The 18,529-nt window shown below is 40.1% G+C and overlaps 1 protein-coding gene across 1 annotated transcript in view; it reads left to right on the plus strand.

The window, feature by feature from the left end:
• The window catches only part of LOC110969598 (serine/threonine-protein kinase 4-like), a 47,442-nt gene that overhangs the window by 5,102 nt on the left and 23,811 nt on the right, over nucleotides 1-18,529 (plus strand). The window contains exons 2-9 of the mRNA XM_022219715.2: nucleotides 4,027-4,107; nucleotides 5,112-5,240; nucleotides 6,180-6,294; nucleotides 6,644-6,808; nucleotides 7,401-7,568; nucleotides 7,659-7,796; nucleotides 8,489-8,620; nucleotides 9,751-9,961. Of these exons, the coding sequence (XP_022075407.1) occupies nucleotides 4,027-4,107; nucleotides 5,112-5,240; nucleotides 6,180-6,294; nucleotides 6,644-6,808; nucleotides 7,401-7,568; nucleotides 7,659-7,796; nucleotides 8,489-8,620; nucleotides 9,751-9,961 (1,139 nt within the window). The remainder of the gene's footprint in view (nucleotides 1-4,026; nucleotides 4,108-5,111; nucleotides 5,241-6,179; nucleotides 6,295-6,643; nucleotides 6,809-7,400; nucleotides 7,569-7,658; nucleotides 7,797-8,488; nucleotides 8,621-9,750; nucleotides 9,962-18,529) is intronic.

Genomic DNA, 18,529 nt, shown 5'->3' on the forward strand with positions numbered 1-18,529 from the left:
AGTCTAAAATGTGGCCTGGAGGCTTTGTAGAGCCACAGAGTTACTGACAAACCACATCTGTTACTAAAAGTAACTTAGTGGGTGCTTTCACACATACGCCTTTTGGTCCGCTTAAAGCGGACTGGAGTCCACAACACCAGCAAGTACGGTTTGTTTGGGCTGGTGTGAAAGCAGACCAGATGTTTTTGGTGCGGACTAAAGAACCGGACCGAGACCACCTCTCGAAGGTGGTCTCGGTCCGCTTCTATGTGAACTCCAGTTCGGTTTGCTCCTGGTGAGAACACAAACCTGTCTCCATTCGGACCGGCTTGATGGTGCAGCAGACTTTTTGGTCTACGGGAGCTTCTGTAGCAACCTGCACAGGGAATTTTGGAATAACGATAACGTCTTGCAATGCATCTTCTCCGTGCCAAAAACGACTGTGTAATGTTCTCGTACCAAATGCGAGCTTCATGCTGGAACAACAGCAGTATTTGTGCTTGCTGCATAAAGCAATGATACGAATATATGGCAACAAGAACGAACAGGAGAGCATAGTTCATTGTTTACGAATAAACCTTCCGGCATTTTTCCCTCTTCACATGCTGCGCCAATCAGCGTTCACTACGTCATCTAAAACACCTTAGTTTTGTGAACAGCGCCGCCAAACGACTGGAGGGAGATATAACATTCATCGTAGTTGGTTCAACTGCGAAAACACTGGTGTGAATGTGAACCGAACCAGTTGAAATTAGCAACATTGTAACAACTTTTGGGTCCAAACGAACCACTTTAATGGACTAACAGGTGTGAAAGCACCCTAAGGCAACACTCTGCTGGAGAAGTTTGGTTTTTGGAGATTATCATTTCCTGTATGGCCATTAAGAAACCTAAAATAAAGACCCTTCTGTAACATATTAAAAACTTTTATCTCTCTGTGCACACTAATTTGATTAAACAATGACAAACATCAATGTACTACACTGTACAAATACAAACCAGAACAAGAAGGCAGGAAATAATGCTTATATTTGCTCAACACCTGGCTATTTTGTTCTTTCAAAGGGAATACTTGTGCATATTTGAAAAAATATATGAATAATGAAGAACTGTCAGTGGTTCTGCTGCACTGAATTGTAACTTTCTGAAACTGCCAGTGGGTTTGAGAGCTATTGGGTTTTAACTCTCTGATCCTCCCTGAGCTACTCATCTATGACATGTCATTGTGTAGGAGAACAAACCCAAATCTCAGCTTAAAAATTATGACATTTAATCAAAATCACTTTATTCGATCTGTGCCATCAAACAGAAGTGTGCCAAAAATAGTTGCTCTCTTCTAGTCATGGTTGTGCTCTTTCCATGCAGGTGCAGGACTTTCTATAGCGGTGAGAATGAGCCTACCGCCAATAAAGATGTGACAGGAGCCACGACAGCCCAGAAACCGCTTGGGGTTAATTCTGTTGAAGAAGTGTAGGCTGAATTTGAGAAATGTTCTCTTAATAAATGTGTTATTGAGGGAAAGGCCTCAGAGCAGCTTCCAGCTGCCTTTTCATCTCAATACGGAACAGTAAATCGATCATAGTTTGTCTATGTGGAAGCTTCCTCTGCTGTTTTACTTTAGTTCCAGTATGAAAAGCACCATTGTTACAGCACTGAGTCCTATCTTTCTTTTTTTACATCTATGTATGTAACTTTACACTGATGCTTTGATAGTGGGGATCTCACGATACCAGAAATTTATATGAATTTCTGTAATTTTTAACACTAAATTCTCGACCAAACCCTGTGTGCAGATCTGGATGTCTGTTCTTGAAGATGTTTTGATCAGTGTGTCCTCACTTCACTCCACTGTGACTCTGCTAGCATGTTGGCATTCTATAACTGGTCCCTGATGATCACCTCAAACACTGAATATCTTCATGCATGATTCTCGCTGTTTTTTTTTGTTTGTTTGTTTTTTTGTTTTCACACAGTTCTCAATGGACCTGTTGCTGACTTCATACCAAAGCAGTGCTTTTTATGACATCACTAGTTGCTAGTACACACTTTGGAAAATATCTAGTTAATGAGTCTAAATACAGTTTGCTTATATTGGTATACTTTTGTCATATGTACACTACCATTCAAATGTTTGGGGTAGAAATGTCCTTATTTTTGAAAGAAAAACATTTATTTTCAGTGTAGATAACATTAAATGAATGATAAATCCAGTGTAGACATAGTTAATGTGGTAAATGACTGTTGTAGCTGGAAACAGCTGATTTTTAATGGAATATCTCCATAGGGGTACAGAGGAACATTTCCAGCAACCATCACTCCTGTGTTCTAATGCTACATTGTGTTAGCTAATGGTGCTGAAAGGCTCACTGATGATTAGAAAACCCTTGTTCAGTTATGTTAGCACATGGATAAAAGTGGGAGTTTTCATGGAAAACATGGAATTGTCTGAATGACCCCAAACTTTTGAATGGTAATGTAGATACACATGGACTTTAGTCATTGTAATACCATGTAGACCTTTTAATTTATCTGCACTATTAATGGCATTTCTCAGTTCGCTCCATTGCATTGAACTTCTAACTGGTCGCCTCACAGTCTCAGACATGTACAGGGTGACGCAAAAAACTTTTTAACATTCCAATAAAACCAAGAATGATGGAAGAAAAATATTTTATTCGTAGTAATAGAAACCTTAAAACATGCCATTTAAGAAACAATGATGGAATTGTCATTTTTAAAAAAAAATGACTTCCTGTAGATGGCGTCCTCCTGTATGAATGCATTCTTGAAATCTGCTGTTTCCTCATTGACCGCTGCAACATCTCAGCCGGGATACTGTGAATTTCATCCTGAATTCCTGGTTGTATTTGTGCTTAGAGCTAAATGCTAATGCTTACATGCTAAAAAGCGGATGTTTCCAAGTCATTGTTCACCATGTAGTATTAGCGTGCTAACGCTTACTTAGTGTCACGACACACCAGATGCAACTGAGCCTGTTGGGCATGTCGTTAGTTTTGCAGGTATCTGGTGGCGGTCCAACCCACCACCCTGCCATTGCTGCAGCCATGGGGCCACACAGCAGCAGACTTAATTTGATATTTCCTCCTGCCTTCCTGCATTCATCCTCAGACTGTTTTGTCAGAAGCTGCATCTAGGACATGTTTGGATCTATTTTTGTTTGTGTGCTCAGACTATTTTTGTCTTGACTTCAGACATCTAGAGAGGCTTTATAGTTCTGCTCACATTTCACAAGAGAGTAAACGTGATCAGTGGCACCCACAGACAGGATGAGTTCAATGTTCTGCCTAGTTTTCATTTCTTAAAGTAGCACATCCTGACTACACACACAACTATTGAGAAACAAGAATATTGGCTGCTTAATTGCTTCAGTTACTGCTGAAAATTTTAGCCTTGTGCAGATTTCAAACTTTTCTGCAATTCAAGTTGTATGTTCTTTCTACAGATTATCTTCCAGCTAATTTATTAATCACCGTTCGGACTATAAAAACTCTGAACTAAGAGCTAATGTATATGAAAAACTAAACTGAAAGGTTCATTATTATCAGAAAATGAATTAGTTGCTTAAAAACAATGTAAAAAAAAAACGGTTGGACTTTTCAAAGACAAGGAAGACAAACTGCTCACATTTCTCTGGTTTGTTGAGCTCACATCACACTGTTTAGGTCTGGCCTGTTTTTCCCAGCACAGATGGACTTTTGTTTCTAGTTGCAGCTTGTCTTGTAAAAAGCACTGCTTTTCTGAGTTTTTTTTTTTTTTTTTTTTTTACCTTTAATCTGTGAACTGATTATTTTTAGGTTTCATAGTGTTGGTCAGACAAAAGAAGACTCTTGAGGATATTTAGCTTTCACTCTGAGAAACTGATAACTTTTTTTTTTTTTTTTAGCTATTTTTGGACATTTTATAGACATAAAATGATTTGTTAGTTGCAGCCCTGCTCTGGACGTTTTAACTTCGTAGTCTCTCCTCATTTTTGGTCCGTTCCTCTCCTCAACACCTCTCTTCACCAGTGTCTTTCTATCATTACAGACAGCTAAAGAAGCTGAGCGAGGACAGCCTCACCAAGCAGCCAGAGGAAGTGTTTGATGTCCTGGAGAAGCTGGGTGAAGGGTGAGTCAGTGAACTCAGTCAGACCATGAGTGACACGTTACTGATAAGTGCCACCGCCTCAGTCTGTCTGCATTTCAATCAGATAGAAGTGTTTGCAATAATCCGCTTCTCTTTCATGCTTTCTCTGTTAGTCACTCTCAGTCCCTTTTGATATGTCGCCGTGTCTCCGTTTTTCTCGTCAACCATGAAGCTCCTCCCTCCTCGGCTGCCTGTCACCGTAAACATTGCCTCTTCATATCCTGTTTCTCAACGTTCTTCCTGTTCTGAGTGGCTGATTGACTCTGAGTCTGTGTGTGTGTAATGGTAGTCAGTTCTACTATGACATGCACAACTGGATGAGCCTCCAACTCCTTCTCTGTGTCTACTTTCTTTTTTCAACATAATCCACTCAGCAGCAGCACTGGTGTTAACTAGACTTCCATTTATACCAGCTGTGTTCAGAGCTGGGGAAAAAAAATCAACTGAAATTAAACAGGGCTGATTTTGAATCCTGGTTTTCTGTTCTACTTCATTATTTCTGGAGGGCTGTTTTCAAATAAATCAGATCTTGGTCTGATTAAATCATACCTACTGTTCAGCCAATGGAAGGGAAAAATCATCTGCATACTTTGTCTAGAAAAAACATTCAGATAATACCGACTGCTAAAACTTAACATTCAGCAGTTTGTGTATGAACTTTTTACAAGTCTTTGTAATTTATTTGATTATTAAGGATGTAATTATAGAGAAGGTGATCTGTACCACTCTGAAATTGCAATCAGGAAGAATACAGAATCAGTTTCATTGACATTTAGTTGTTTTCTCCTGGAGAATAGTGTCTGCTTGGCACTCAGTACTGGCAGACACAAAATGTTAAGTGACTTGGATTGCATCAGGGCAGAAAAACTTAACTGACACTCCCTGTTATAGATCGCCTTGACCAGTAATGTACTGGTCCCATGCTCATTCACAGGTAAGGCAAACAGCTGAAACAGCACATTAAACCTTTCTGTCTGTCTCTGCAGGTCTTATGGCTGTGTGTTTAAGGCACATTATAAAGAAACAGGGGAGATTGTGGCCATCAAACAAGTCCCTGTGGAGTCTGATCTTCAGGAGATAATCAAGGAAATCTCCATCATGCAGCAGTGCAACAGGTACCTGTGTGCCATCAAATGTGATTTTAGTTTGGACAAAGCCAGTAAATGCACCACTGGTGTGACAGAGCGCTACATGGTCAGTTCTGCTCTTTGTTTCCAGATGTTCTACTGCTGTGGAATACATATTACCCTAAACCTAATAAAAGTAACAGTCCCCTATAAGAGAACAGTGGATGGATAGGGTTTGTTCTGTCAGAAACTTAAGGCAATTAGCAATCAGCGCTTTTATCTGGCAGGTGCCTCTGTCCAACATGGCTAGCAGTGAGTCTTTTGCTGAGTTTCCTATGAGCTAATAATCAGCCAAGAGTTGCATAAAGAATGAGTACAGGTATTCCAGATGTGACAGGTATTCTGACCAAGGCAGGATTTGACTGTCAAAAAGTTCAGAGACGGTGTCCATAGAAAGAAATGTTGTTTTTTGAAGTATTCTCTTTGTCCGGTGCTCCTTTAATTCTTGTGATGCTGCCTTGAAGCCTTGTTTTGTAAGCATCTGTAATCACCTCTGAATCTCTTCCACTCAGTTTTTATGGCCACCGTTTCACTTGAATTTCATTTAATTTTGCCAGGGATCACACAAACCATTTAGCACACATGTTGCACATACAGGACCGTCACACACTGCATGCATGTGCAACGTGAAGAGTCCCAAGAGTTTCTGAGTGCACCGTGTGTGCCTGTTGTATGGGTGGTGAGACGTGGCAGTATCTGTGATATCTTCTATTTAGGTGTATCACTAATGTGTGGATAATGTCTGCTTTGCTGCATTGACAGAATTTCTTTTTTAATCATTCAGAAAGTGAATTTCAGGCATCACATGATCTCAGAGGAGCACCGTATAAAACCTAAGAATGCTGTAGAAAACTCCACTTTTAAATGTATAACTGTAAAATTTTTTAAAAATCCTGCGGCCTTACAGAGCTCTGTCTGTGTGTTCAGTCCACATGTAGTGCGATACTACGGCAGCTACTTCAAAAATAGCGACCTGTGGATCGTCATGGAATATTGTGGTGCCGGATCAGTATCTGATATCATCCGAATACGTAGCAAAACGGTAACGTAATACTCCAGCCCACACTCACTTGGATGTAGTTTGTGTAGTCTGCACTAAGTAGCAAATGAAGGGCGACAGAAGCAGCCCTGAGTGGTGTGTTTGTATTGACGGGGCTCTAGCTTTTAATGGAACCTGAATTCTAATGTGAATCCTTTTAAATTCATGCCACAAGTTGGTTAATTTTTGAACATTTACTACTGGTCCACAACAGCATCTAGTTATCCCGTATTTGTACACATGAGCAGTCGTCCATGCTTTGCTGAAGCTTTGTGCTTCATGAATGTGTGTGTATCAGTGTGTGTCATAACTCATCCCTGTATCACTTTTTATGCGTTTCTGTGAATTGTAGCTTACAGAAGAAGAGATTGCTACCATCCTGCAGTCGACTCTGAAAGGTCTGGAGTATCTTCACTTCATGAGGAAGATCCACCGAGACATCAAAGCAGGCAACATCCTCCTGAACACAGAGGGTCAAGCCAAATTAGCCGACTTTGGAGTTGCTGGACAGCTGACAGTAAGGAACTAAATATTAAACCGTCAAGCTCTTTGTGGTCTGCCTATTTGGCAATGGAAAAGCTTCTAGCAGAAGGACTCGTGTGGGATTCATTTTAAGGACACATTTTGTGCTCTCTGAAATATTTCCTTGTTAAGCATTTAGCTGGTTCAAATGTGGCTCTGAGACGTATTTCTGATCCTTGTGTAATGAGCCATTTTTGATTAATAATAACTTGGTTTATGCAAAAAATGTGCACCACGCCACATACTTCTATGGAATTCCAGAACCGAAAGGCTTAAATGTATACTATCTTTTGTTTAGATATTTTATTTTTTGTATTTTAAATACTTTGTCACATCTGACCCGACACTGGAAGTACAGTATAGGTTAGTGAACTGGCAAAGAAAACATTAGGTAGTTTTATCCCTGAAAATTACACATCACATTCTGATTAATTTAATAGACAGACCTGGTTGAATGTTTGGGTGGGGCAGCTCTTTCTCTGGTCATTTAACATCAGCTTTTTACCCCTTTGCTGTTGTTGGAGCTGCTTTTGAGTATCTCTGGTAGTTTCCCTCATCTTTCTTCTTGGCCGTCCTCTGTTTCTCAGGACACCATGGCGAAGCGGAACACAGTGATTGGCACGCCGTTCTGGATGGCTCCAGAGGTTATACAGGAGATCGGCTACAACTGTGTGGCCGACATCTGGTCCCTGGGAATCACAGCTATAGAGATGGCAGAGGGCAAACCGCCCTATGCAGACATACACCCGATGAGGGTGAGAGAGTGTGTTCAGTTGGTGTGCCAAAGGTTTGTATCTTCTAAGTTTATGTTCACACCTTCATCTTGTGTGTGTTTCCTCTTCTAGGCAATTTTCATGATTCCCACCAACCCTCCTCCAAAGTTTCGAAACCCAGATCTGTGGTCTCCACCCTTTCAAGACTTTGTCAGCCAGTGTTTGGTGAAAAACCCAGAGACCAGGGCGACGGCCACACAGTTGTTACAGGTACGACTGGACTGGCTTTATTTATAGGACATGAAGTAGCTTTAATCAACCGCTGATTCATCAAAACCAAGAAACTGTTCCATAAAATCAAACCTAATCATTTCAGTTAACAAAGGAAATTACACAAAGAGCAGCCGACTGAAGATGAGCAATGAAAGTGAAAAATAATCGCTTGCAGTTCAATGCAAAATAGTTAAAAATCCAAGCAACTATGCATATAACTGTAAAATGCAACTATTACTTTTCAAAGCAGGGCTTTTAAGTTGCAGTGGAGTATTTGTACGGTCTGGTATTAGTACTTTTTAATGAAAGGACTTCAGTGGATCCTCTCTACTTTGTGTAACTGCAAAATAAGAAATGGGGTATCAAATCCAAAGCCTTCATTGTGTGTAAGAATTTATTTTAAAGTCCAGCTGTAGCTATAAATATCAAGTGAGTATTTTGCACGGTTACAGCCTTTTTCTTTTAGACAGACGGACAGATGGATGTACAAAGTCACTTACTACATTAACTATTGTATCGTTTAGATGCATTTTTTCACCATAATCAGCAACTCTTGCTGCAGTTCAGAGCCATTAAAATGCATCTTCCTCTCCTGTTGTTCGTGTTTCTGCTCGGAAGGAAAAAGAAAAATATCTAATCACTGTTGTCTTCCTTATTTTTTTTTAAAATTTTGTCTTTCTCCCCTCCAGCATCCTTTTATTAAGTCAGCCAAGCCCAGTTCCATCCTCAGAGCCCTGATTACAGACGCCATGGAGATTAAACTGAAGAGACAAGAAGAGGCCGAACAGAGAGAGCAGGATGCTGAAGATGACGACAACTCAGTAAGACTTTAAAGCTCGTGTCCGGAGTTTCCGTTTGTTTTCAATTTATGTATCATTGTTTAACAAAGCTTAAATGTGTTAGTCTAGTTCGATACTATAATATAATGTTAGTATGAAAATGTATTCCTGAGCTCCGCCTTCCTCTCATAGACCCCCATGTTATTCCAAAAAGCGCCGGTCGCTGCCGACCAATCAAGTTCGAGCTTCAGCTTTGTCATTCTGTCAATCAACGGTTACGCACACAGCAAGCAAGCCCATGCAGAGGTGGGCGAGCTACGCACTACGCAACCGCGCGCACATTTGTTTTGCTTGTGGAGGAGAGAGCATCAGGGATCAGCAACTTCCAGAAAAGTTACCAATCCCACGGCTTGTCAGGCCAAGAGACTGCAGGACGTTTTTTGGCTCGGGGTGCTCGCGTCGCTCCCCGACCACGGCCTCCATAGCCCGCCTGACGGCTTCGTTTAGATGCCCGACCTCTGGAGGAAGATGTTGGGGCGTCTGGGACATACTCTTCGTCAGAGGAGTCATGCAATTCTGAACTCTAGATAGAAATAAATAAACAATGTAGCACATATACACGCGTAAATGCACTAAGTTTGATAAACAACGTCATCCAGAGGGATACACGAGTGTAATCACATATTGAAACTTTACTCGTTCGTCCTAGCAGATTCATGTTATTTTGGTATTAGGACAAGTTAGACTCAATACAGCATTCTAACGTAATTCCTTTATTATTTACTAAATGTACTAAATGTAGAAGAGTGGAAAACAGCAAAACAGGCAAGATACTGCAGCACTCCGGGCACTTCTCTCATGTACTGCGCACGTGCACAAATAAAGGGGCGAAATCAGAGGGAGGGACCAACCGTGTTTTGGGAGATGCTGCGATTCAAACTCCGGACACGAGCTTTAAACATTGGAGGAAATGGCTCAAAGTGTTGAAGCACCAAAGTTGAGACTCGACAAGATTTTGTTTGAACATGTGATTTTGATAGAATAGTGATCAGTGTCATCAGAATAACATCAACCTCTGCAGTACACCCACAAGCCTAGTCAAACATGTAGAAAGGAAGTGAGTGGATCTGCAGATACACTTCAGTGCTTCACTGTCTGCCTGTTTGCTTCAGGATGACGACGAGGTCGACCAGGGCACGATGGTGCGGGCGGGAACAGGTGATTCAGGAACCATTCGGGCAGCCGGTTCATTAGCAAGTTCACTTGGTGGCACAGCACGGACTATGATCGAGCATGAGGACACGGGAACCATGCAGTCACAGCTAGGCACCATGGTCATCAACTCTGACGATGAGGATGAGGAGGAAGCTGGTACCATGAAAAGTAAGTTCCTCACACCACACCCCAGTATAGAGGTGATCCATTATGGCTGTCCAACAAAGAGAATTAAATCAATGTTTTGGCACTGAAAGTAAAGTGAGAGTGTCTTCAGTGTTTTTTATTCATCACTTAGCTTAATTCATAATAATAGCAACAGAAAAACTAAATCAAATCGGTTGCCTTTAAAACGGTACCAACCATTTTGGTTAGTAGATTTCTCCAAAAATCTTTTTTCCAGACCTCGCTGCGGTTCTAATGTGCATTTATTTACTTCATTAGCCCATTCCTTTGCTGTTGCTTTTTAGTTTTAGATTTGTTTTTACAACTTTATCATTCAACTTACAGCTCCAAACCTATTTAAGTGTGCAGTACCTCCTGAGTTTGTTGACCTCATCAGCCATCCGTAACTCCCACACTGAATGTACTAGTAATGGTAGTGGTAACGATGACAGTTTGGATGATGTTGGTCTAACTCTAAATGAGTTAGATTAATATGAGCATCAGTTGTTACACGAAACTGTCATGTCTGATGAGAAACAATTGGCTCCCAGTTTACTCCAAATCATGTAAGAGGAACTAGCTGATGAGGAACATGCTGGCACTAATTGAAAACAAAGTTACTCTTTGAAAGTCACTGTAAACCCAAGGTCAGAAAAATGAAACATGTTGTTTCACCTTTAATTTGTATTCACTTTAGTTTACACCACGCATCAATGTGCTGCTTTGAGTTTCTCTAGCCGTAATAAACATGTTACTGAACAATGTACTAATAAAACCTAAACATGGACAGGGGAGTTCTTCATTAAAAGTTCCAGTAATATAACAGTGCAAACTCTTAATAACCCAATCCTGGAAATGAAATGTTATCAGGCTTTTGTCAAAAAGAATTTGTGGCTTGATCGTATGTAATGTGATGTAGCCTGGTCCATCTCTCTGTGTAGCTGCTGCAGAGTTTCATTAATAATAATAACTATGCACTTTATTTCTTTAGCACATTTAAAATACATTTACCTGATTAATGAATACAGTAAAAACATCAGAAAACAAAAAGTAGGAATAGAGCACCACTAAAACCTCTGCTGTTCACTAGGGGGCGTAGTGTGACCGTCACTGACCTGTGAATTCAACAATCTGTGTTGTGTGTTGGACACTGCTTAGTGTTCTCACACGTAGTGACTCAACTGATCTTTCTGCAACAGTGGTTAATGACTTCCAAATGTGTTTTTTTATATATACATTCCAGTTTTTAATAGTAAAATAACTTTAAAAAGCTGTAACTGTTTGGAGATGTAAAGGTCATGAACCCAAAGCTCTGCTGCCTTTCTGTTTTATCAGCTAGTTTTTTTTCTTCCTGTATGCTTGGGAAAAACTCTTTTTCTGAATGCATTTCCTTCAGAGGCCTTTTCAGTAGTAAGATTCACCTCAGTGCTATTGTGAGTTTTTCTTGGTTCTCAGAGACAGCGTTTGACTCCTCATCCTGTAAGTTCGTACATTTATGAGCCTCACAGCTAGCAACGGGGTTTAAACCACCTGTCATCTCAGGAATGTTTCACCATCCAGCACGTGTAGTTAAATCTGAAAGTTGAATCTTTTTTTCTGTTTGTTAAGGCAAATACTCTAATACAGGGTGTCAGACTCATTTTAGTTCAGGACCACATTCAGCCCAGTTTGATCTCTAGTGGACCAGACCAGTAAAACCACAGCATAATAACCCATAAATAACCCCAACTCCAGATGTTTCCTTTGTTTTAGTGCAAGAAAGTTTACATTTAAGCAGTTATCTTTTACTAATTAACTATTATGAATGTTTAAAGAAAAATCAATGATATGCCTCAGTTTATTGTTTACACATTACACGTTTCAAAGGAGCACAACATTTAGTCATTTGGAACTGAATGATGTAGTATTTTACTTTATGATCAAAACAACAAAAACAAAACAAAATATTAGAAAAATGAGACAAAATGACAAAAAATGAGACAACATGAAACGAAACAAAAAAAGGGACACAAAATGGACAGGTGACAAAAATGAAACTAAAAATGACCCAAACAAAATGACACAAATGATACACAAAATGGCAAAAGTAAGACAAAAAACACAAGCAAGACCCAAAGGAAACACAAAATGACAAATGACAAAGGTCAGATAAAGAAAGACAAAATATTACAAAATGAGACACAAAAGAACAATAAACTATCTAGTATTTAACTTTCTGATCAAAACGACTTGTCATGGTCTAGAAATTATTTTAAATGTATAGTTTTACTAATTCATAGTCTGCAGTTAATGTCTGCTCTGTAATTTCTACACTTTGAGGGCCGGTTTTGGCCCGTGGGCCGCATGTTTGACAGCCCTGCTGTCATAGAAACGGCAGTTGTGCCTGGTTTTAGTTACACATTTAACCGTTAGCTTCACCTTATTAAGAAATATTTAAGAAGATTTTTTGGGCAGTTTTTCTTTTTTAGATAGTGACAGATTCAGAAAGTTTATTTGTCCCCAGGGGGCAATTAAAAAGGTGACCTGCAGTGACATGAACCAGGGACACACACACTGGTATGTGCAGGGTGTCCCAAAAACATGTATACACCTTTTAGCAGCTGATAACTAACTAACCTCACTCCACTAGACTTCTTTTTATGAGGATACCTAAAAGACAAAGTCTGCCAATGAGACCTGTAACAGTCACTGAACTGAGAGCAGCCATTGAACGTGAATGTACGCAGATACCAAGGAACTGTTTCATGGTGTGTGCTGTTCCATCGCTTCACGTTGTCGGCAGTGTCTGGACCAGAACAGACATCAGTGTGAGAACAGGCGGTGACAAAAGAATAGAATGATGTCTGTACATTATTTTACATGTTGAAAATTATAATAAACACAGAGTTTACAATTATTTAAAGTGTGTATACATTTTTTGGGACACCCTCTGTGCTAACCACTTTCACTGTTCACTTAATTTTATTGAGATTTTATTTGCCAGAGAGTAAAAAGAAACGCAGACCAAACAGAGCATGCAGCATCAGAACGTTGTAATGAATACCTGAACTTGTGCTGATGGTCGCCTGACTGAGAGCTCTGCTGATGCTGCTTCAGTCTCTTGGAGTCTGTTTGCAGTGTGGGGGTTGGAAGCATTGGGTGCTTTTGAAGGGAATCTCAATAAGAACTGGACTTTCATTGGTGCAGCCAGTCTGTGAGTGTGTTTTATATGTTTGTTTTTCTGCACAAAGAATCAACCCCAGTGAGACACCAGAGCATAGTGAATGTGTGTACGTTTGCTTTTGCTCTGTGTGATTCCTGTAGTGCACAACCCTGAGTGTCTGAACACCACCACAGTATTTCCTGATGAAAACAAAGACACTATGTAGGTTTATATGTCAGGGCTGCTGCTAAAGAAATCATTTTTCTGCCAATAGTCATTTCAACCATTTGATTTAAGTTTTTTTATTTTAGAGTTTTGTGAGTGTATTTACCAGCTGCAGGGACAAAAGGTATTAAAGCTCCCTTTATGCTTGCTGGCAGATAGACAGCACACAGCTTTTCTGCTGGAGCATCGTCCAGAGTAACACCAGTGAGTTTTCTCAGGTGCTCGTGTATTCTGCTGTGGGACGCCATTCTAACTTCACGTAGTGTACAAACCACCTTTTTGTTGTGGGATCATTTGAAGTAGTTTTTTTTAAATTACTTACTTGCTGTCTTTAGTCTTGGCTCTTTAAAAACTTGTACACTGTACTGACTTGACTATGCAGCTCCTGTCATTTTCTAAAACTGATGATTAATTGGAAATTGATTAATTGCAATTCCAAGATTATGAAGGCTTCACAAGATGTAAATTACATCATCCCTCCAGTCGACGAAACTCCACTCAGAGTTCTCTGTAGATATCCGCCTTCATCCCAGAATTTTTGTCCATGTGGCGACTATGCTACATGTATGAAGCCCACCAGTCAGCCACAACATTCTGACCACTGACAGGTGAAGAGAACAACATCCATCAGCTTGTTCTAATGCAATGTTCTGCTGGGAAACCTTGAGTCCTGACATTCATGTGGATGTTTGACACACTCCCCAGATCCAGATCTTATTGAGCATCTGAGGGATGGTCCAGGATAAGTCTGATCTAAGTAGGTCCCACCCTGCAACTCATTGGACCCACAGAATTCACTGCAACCATCCCGGTGCCACAGGACATGAACCACTGGGGCAGAGGAGTTTTAGCAGCATAGAGGACCAACACAATATTAGACGGGTGGTCATAATGTTCAGACTGATCTGATTATATAGCAGTGGTGTTCTCCTAGCAGACTACAAGCAGACTAGATATTAGTACAACAACTACTACATGACCATGGGTGTCTGTAGCTGCCCGTATAATCTAGCCGTAACTGCTCACTGTTGATGAACTCTGCAGTAGCAGCTCTCTGCTTTAAGTAACTTTAGGTCCATGTACAACTAAAGTAACCAGATGTTTGCCTCATCTATTTTAAATTCCTGTTTCCAGACTAATTTTTTTTTTTTTTTTTGTGAACGTCTCGTGTCTGTGGTTGAAAATGGTTTTATCAGCATATGGAATAACAGTACCACTGTATTTTGTTGAGTTCAACAATTGATCATTTGATCGTTAACGGAGAAAATTACAATTAAAATTGGAATCCCAAAATCTCACACGTTCAAAACTTTGATTCTTTGAAAAGTTATAAACAGAACTCTGCTTCAGGCACAAACCTCTAAAGCTGTAAAAATGGCCGATGTCATGATGCAACAGTTATGATACTGAAGAAAAACCTTCCATTGAATTAAAGCACTTTAGAAAAAAACTATTCAGAGCTGTGGATTGGTTTAAAATACTGACTTTGCATCAAAGCCATTAATAACTGATCCCCCACTTTATGTCATAGCATCACAGCTCCTGCCCTACATCTAATGAGATTCATGTTTGGGTCAGCGAAGCTCGGTTACATTTACTGCCACTGACAGAAATTAGCAGCATTTGGTGCTCACCAGGGTAATTTGTCATCCTGCAGTAATCTGGAGCCACCGTGTAATGAGCTGTCTACAGAGAAACAAGACTTGACATTTTCTCTGATTAATGATGGCAGTTTAAATATACACATTTAAGATAAGAGGCTGAACAGAGCGATGGACACCATGTACACTAACGTCACACACTTGATTTACACCACTGATGTAACAGCCCTGCATTAGACCTACCGTAGATATGAGCGCATGCACAAACAGTCATTTGAGTGATTTACCGTGTCACGATCGCAGCTTGTAAATCTCATAAATACAAACACACACACACGGTGTCTCCTGTCTGATGTCCTCCTATTGAGTTACTATGGATCTCCTCTGCCAGCAGTTTAAACTGCATTAACGCAGGAACATTTAGAGTTCATAATTGCATTAGAACCCTGATATCCTTCAGTTGTGTGTTTGTGTCAGTGTGTATCTTCTTGTGCCTGAGCTCCTTGTTCAGTGTGTGTGTCTCAGACTAATGCCAGTGATCTGATGCTGAAGGGACCCCGAGGATCCAGATAAGACATTAAATCAGATATTGATCCTTCCTAATGGTACTGAAAAATAAAAAGCCTTTTAATTTACACTGATTAGCCACTAACCGTTGCTCACTGGAATCCATATCAGAAGCCTCTCATTGTCTTCTGCACTCCTTCTCCAACTCATTCATGTTAAAAATAGGATATTACACTCAGAATCTGCCTGAAAATTGGATCATTTTTCATAATATAGCTACTCTTTTGATGTTTTTGTGCATTTTTCTGCCCAACAGTGGAGTTGAAGCAGTCTGTCGGTGAACTTATAAACTCATTTTACAATTGCACAGTCATTTCAGCCATGTTTTTAAAAATAGTTCCACTTGTTGGATCATCAGTCATATTAATATTAATGAAATAAAAAGAGTAGTTGTAGCCTGAGATTACACATTCTCATATTAAGGTATGTACAGCAGTTAGAGTATATTTAGACAGACATTTGGCTTTAAAGTGGCGTTTTTGTGCCCACATGTCTGATGTAAAACTTGGGACCTTTTTAGGGATCTGCCAATTTGTGCTAATGTTGAAAAATTATGTCAGAATTGCTATTTACAGACTGTGTTAGCACATGAAGCCTAGTTCTCCTTTTCAGTGTTCACTCTTCACTGGAGTATTGTCATTGAAATGTGCTAGAAGCTACCAAGTTGAGCCTTTTCTGCCCTTGGACACTCCTAGCTGGCTACTTCCCCCACTAGTTGGCTGCTCAATACCCTTGTAGGAAGTCCGGATTTATTGGAACAAAGCTTGTGATGTATTTTAGGATTTTATTTCAAAATGTAAGAGAAAGTCACTAAAAGAGATAAAATCCCCAAAACAGGTAGATGCATTTAAGATTGACACAAACACAATCTGAAGGGTAGCTGGCACTGTGAAGTGAAGGCAATTCAAACTTTCTCTTTGTTGTTTGAGATTCATGGAGACAGCATCATTATGTTGACAGAATTATTATTTAAGTGGATTTTTCTCGTCCACAGCTTTAACGCTTTGCTCTGTGAAAAATACTTTGTTTAGCCATTTCTGTACTTTACATTTATTTAGCAACTTCAAAGTACAAACTAACCTGGCAATAGCCAGATTAATAATTGTGTAGTACTTGATAGTACTCCACAATATCAATCTGGGACCGCTCCATGTAAATCCGTTCGGAGGAAAGAGGCACCGATTGGACAATGCAACAGTATGTCCCGCCTCTGACAGGTTTGTTTTTAGCCAATCGCGGGATCTTCACAACGAGCGGAGCCAATTGGTAGATTAAACTCTTACCAAAACACGTTGGTAAAAAAGCACAAACATCTTTACCATCCAGAAATGCGCAAAGCGCCTCTCGTTGTTCTTCCTTCAAAGAAGCGATAGGAGATTCAGCTAAAACTGACTTAATAGCAGCATCTACACGATCGTTGTCCTCCGTTGCCATGTTTGTTTTGATCTACTGGCGCTTGGTGTCGTCTTCACACCCGAATATCCCGCCCCACACACGAATACTGCTGCGTGATTGGCCCGTGCCAACTTGGTGCTGTACGAAAAGTGAATGCGGGAGCAGAGCAAGATGCTTTCTTGAGAGATTTGTGAACTCACAAATATCGCGAGAAATCAACTTGCTGGCAAGGTTAAGTACAAACAGCACATGGAACAAAATAAATACCATAGGGCTCCCAGAAAGCTCAGCGGGCTAACAGGTGACCCACAGACAGACTCTGTAGTCCCTGAAGCAGCGGTCATGGGTCCGAACCCAGCTCATGGCCATTTACTGCATATTATTCCCCTACTTTTCTACCCATGTTTGCTGTCTCTCTCACACTGTCATATCTAATAAAGGCAGACAATGCCCCCAAAAAACAAACACTGTAATGTGTTTTCTAAAAGCCTCTTTGTAAGAAGCCTCGTTAAAAAAGATGGAAGAGCTCTGTGTGGATTCTCATCTCTCACAGCTGTTTATTTATTAAAGTTTCATTTTGCTGTGGGAACTTGCAGGATCAGAAGTACGTCCTCTAGAGTCCACCATGGTTTGGTCTTTATTCTCAGTTGAAAGTGTGTTAAACCTGTATGTTGCTTAACTTTTGGTTTATGTTCAGTCTGGTTTCAGGGCTGCAGCATTCTGTCACAATTACCAATATTAACACTGCCAGGAGAAAAACCAAAATTACATTCATTAGCTGAGACACTCTGAAAGTTTTCTGGTGGAACTAGTTAGCTGACATGTCTGAGTTTTGCCATTACTATCCTACGACCAAACTCTTGTTGTTGTACGTGTTGAAATACACTGAAGTTATCCTTCAACCCCAGGAGCTGTCGGCTGTTTTAGGGTCATTTTACTAGCTTTACCTTTAAGCTGTTATCTTGATCATCCTTAGTATACTACTATTACTCTGCCAAGAAGTGCAGCAAAGTTAAGTGTCGATTGGCGTCTGTCTGTTAGCAACATTACTCATAGATGGACTGACAGATTTGGTTGAAATAATCCACTGAAGGAAACTTCTCTTTTTCCTTTTTTTGTTTGCTGAAGTTAAAATGAATAACTTGGAACTGGGATTGAGGGATTTTAAAGTGCAGATGTTTGCTGGTGTGCATGTTTGCACCTAGATCTTGTGGTTGCAGGACAGTTTCCACATGTTGTTACTCCACCAAGTAACGTAGCAGAGTTATGTGATGATCGACGTTGGTTTGTCTGTCTGTCAGCAACATTACTCAAACACGGATGAAAGGATTTGGATAAAATTTTCTGGTAAGGTCAGAAATGACACAAAGACCACCTCATTAGATTTTGGCAGTGATACAGCTTATAGTCTGGATCCACGGATTTGTTAAAGATTTCTGTATCATTGTGAAATACCGGCACTGTAACCATGACAACAAGTGAACACTACATGATTGCACATGATTGTGACCCTACTGCAAATCCACCTCTGAGGACTTATCTGGACTTATCCATCAGAAATGATCCAAGGAACAATTGATTAAATTATGAGGCAACTTGCCAAAGTTAAGCCTTTTTTATCACCTCACAACTTTGAAATTT

The sequence above is a fragment of the Acanthochromis polyacanthus genome, chromosome 5 (genome assembly GCF_021347895.1).
Source record: "Acanthochromis polyacanthus isolate Apoly-LR-REF ecotype Palm Island chromosome 5, KAUST_Apoly_ChrSc, whole genome shotgun sequence".
Classification (NCBI taxonomy): domain Eukaryota; kingdom Metazoa; phylum Chordata; class Actinopteri; family Pomacentridae; genus Acanthochromis; species Acanthochromis polyacanthus.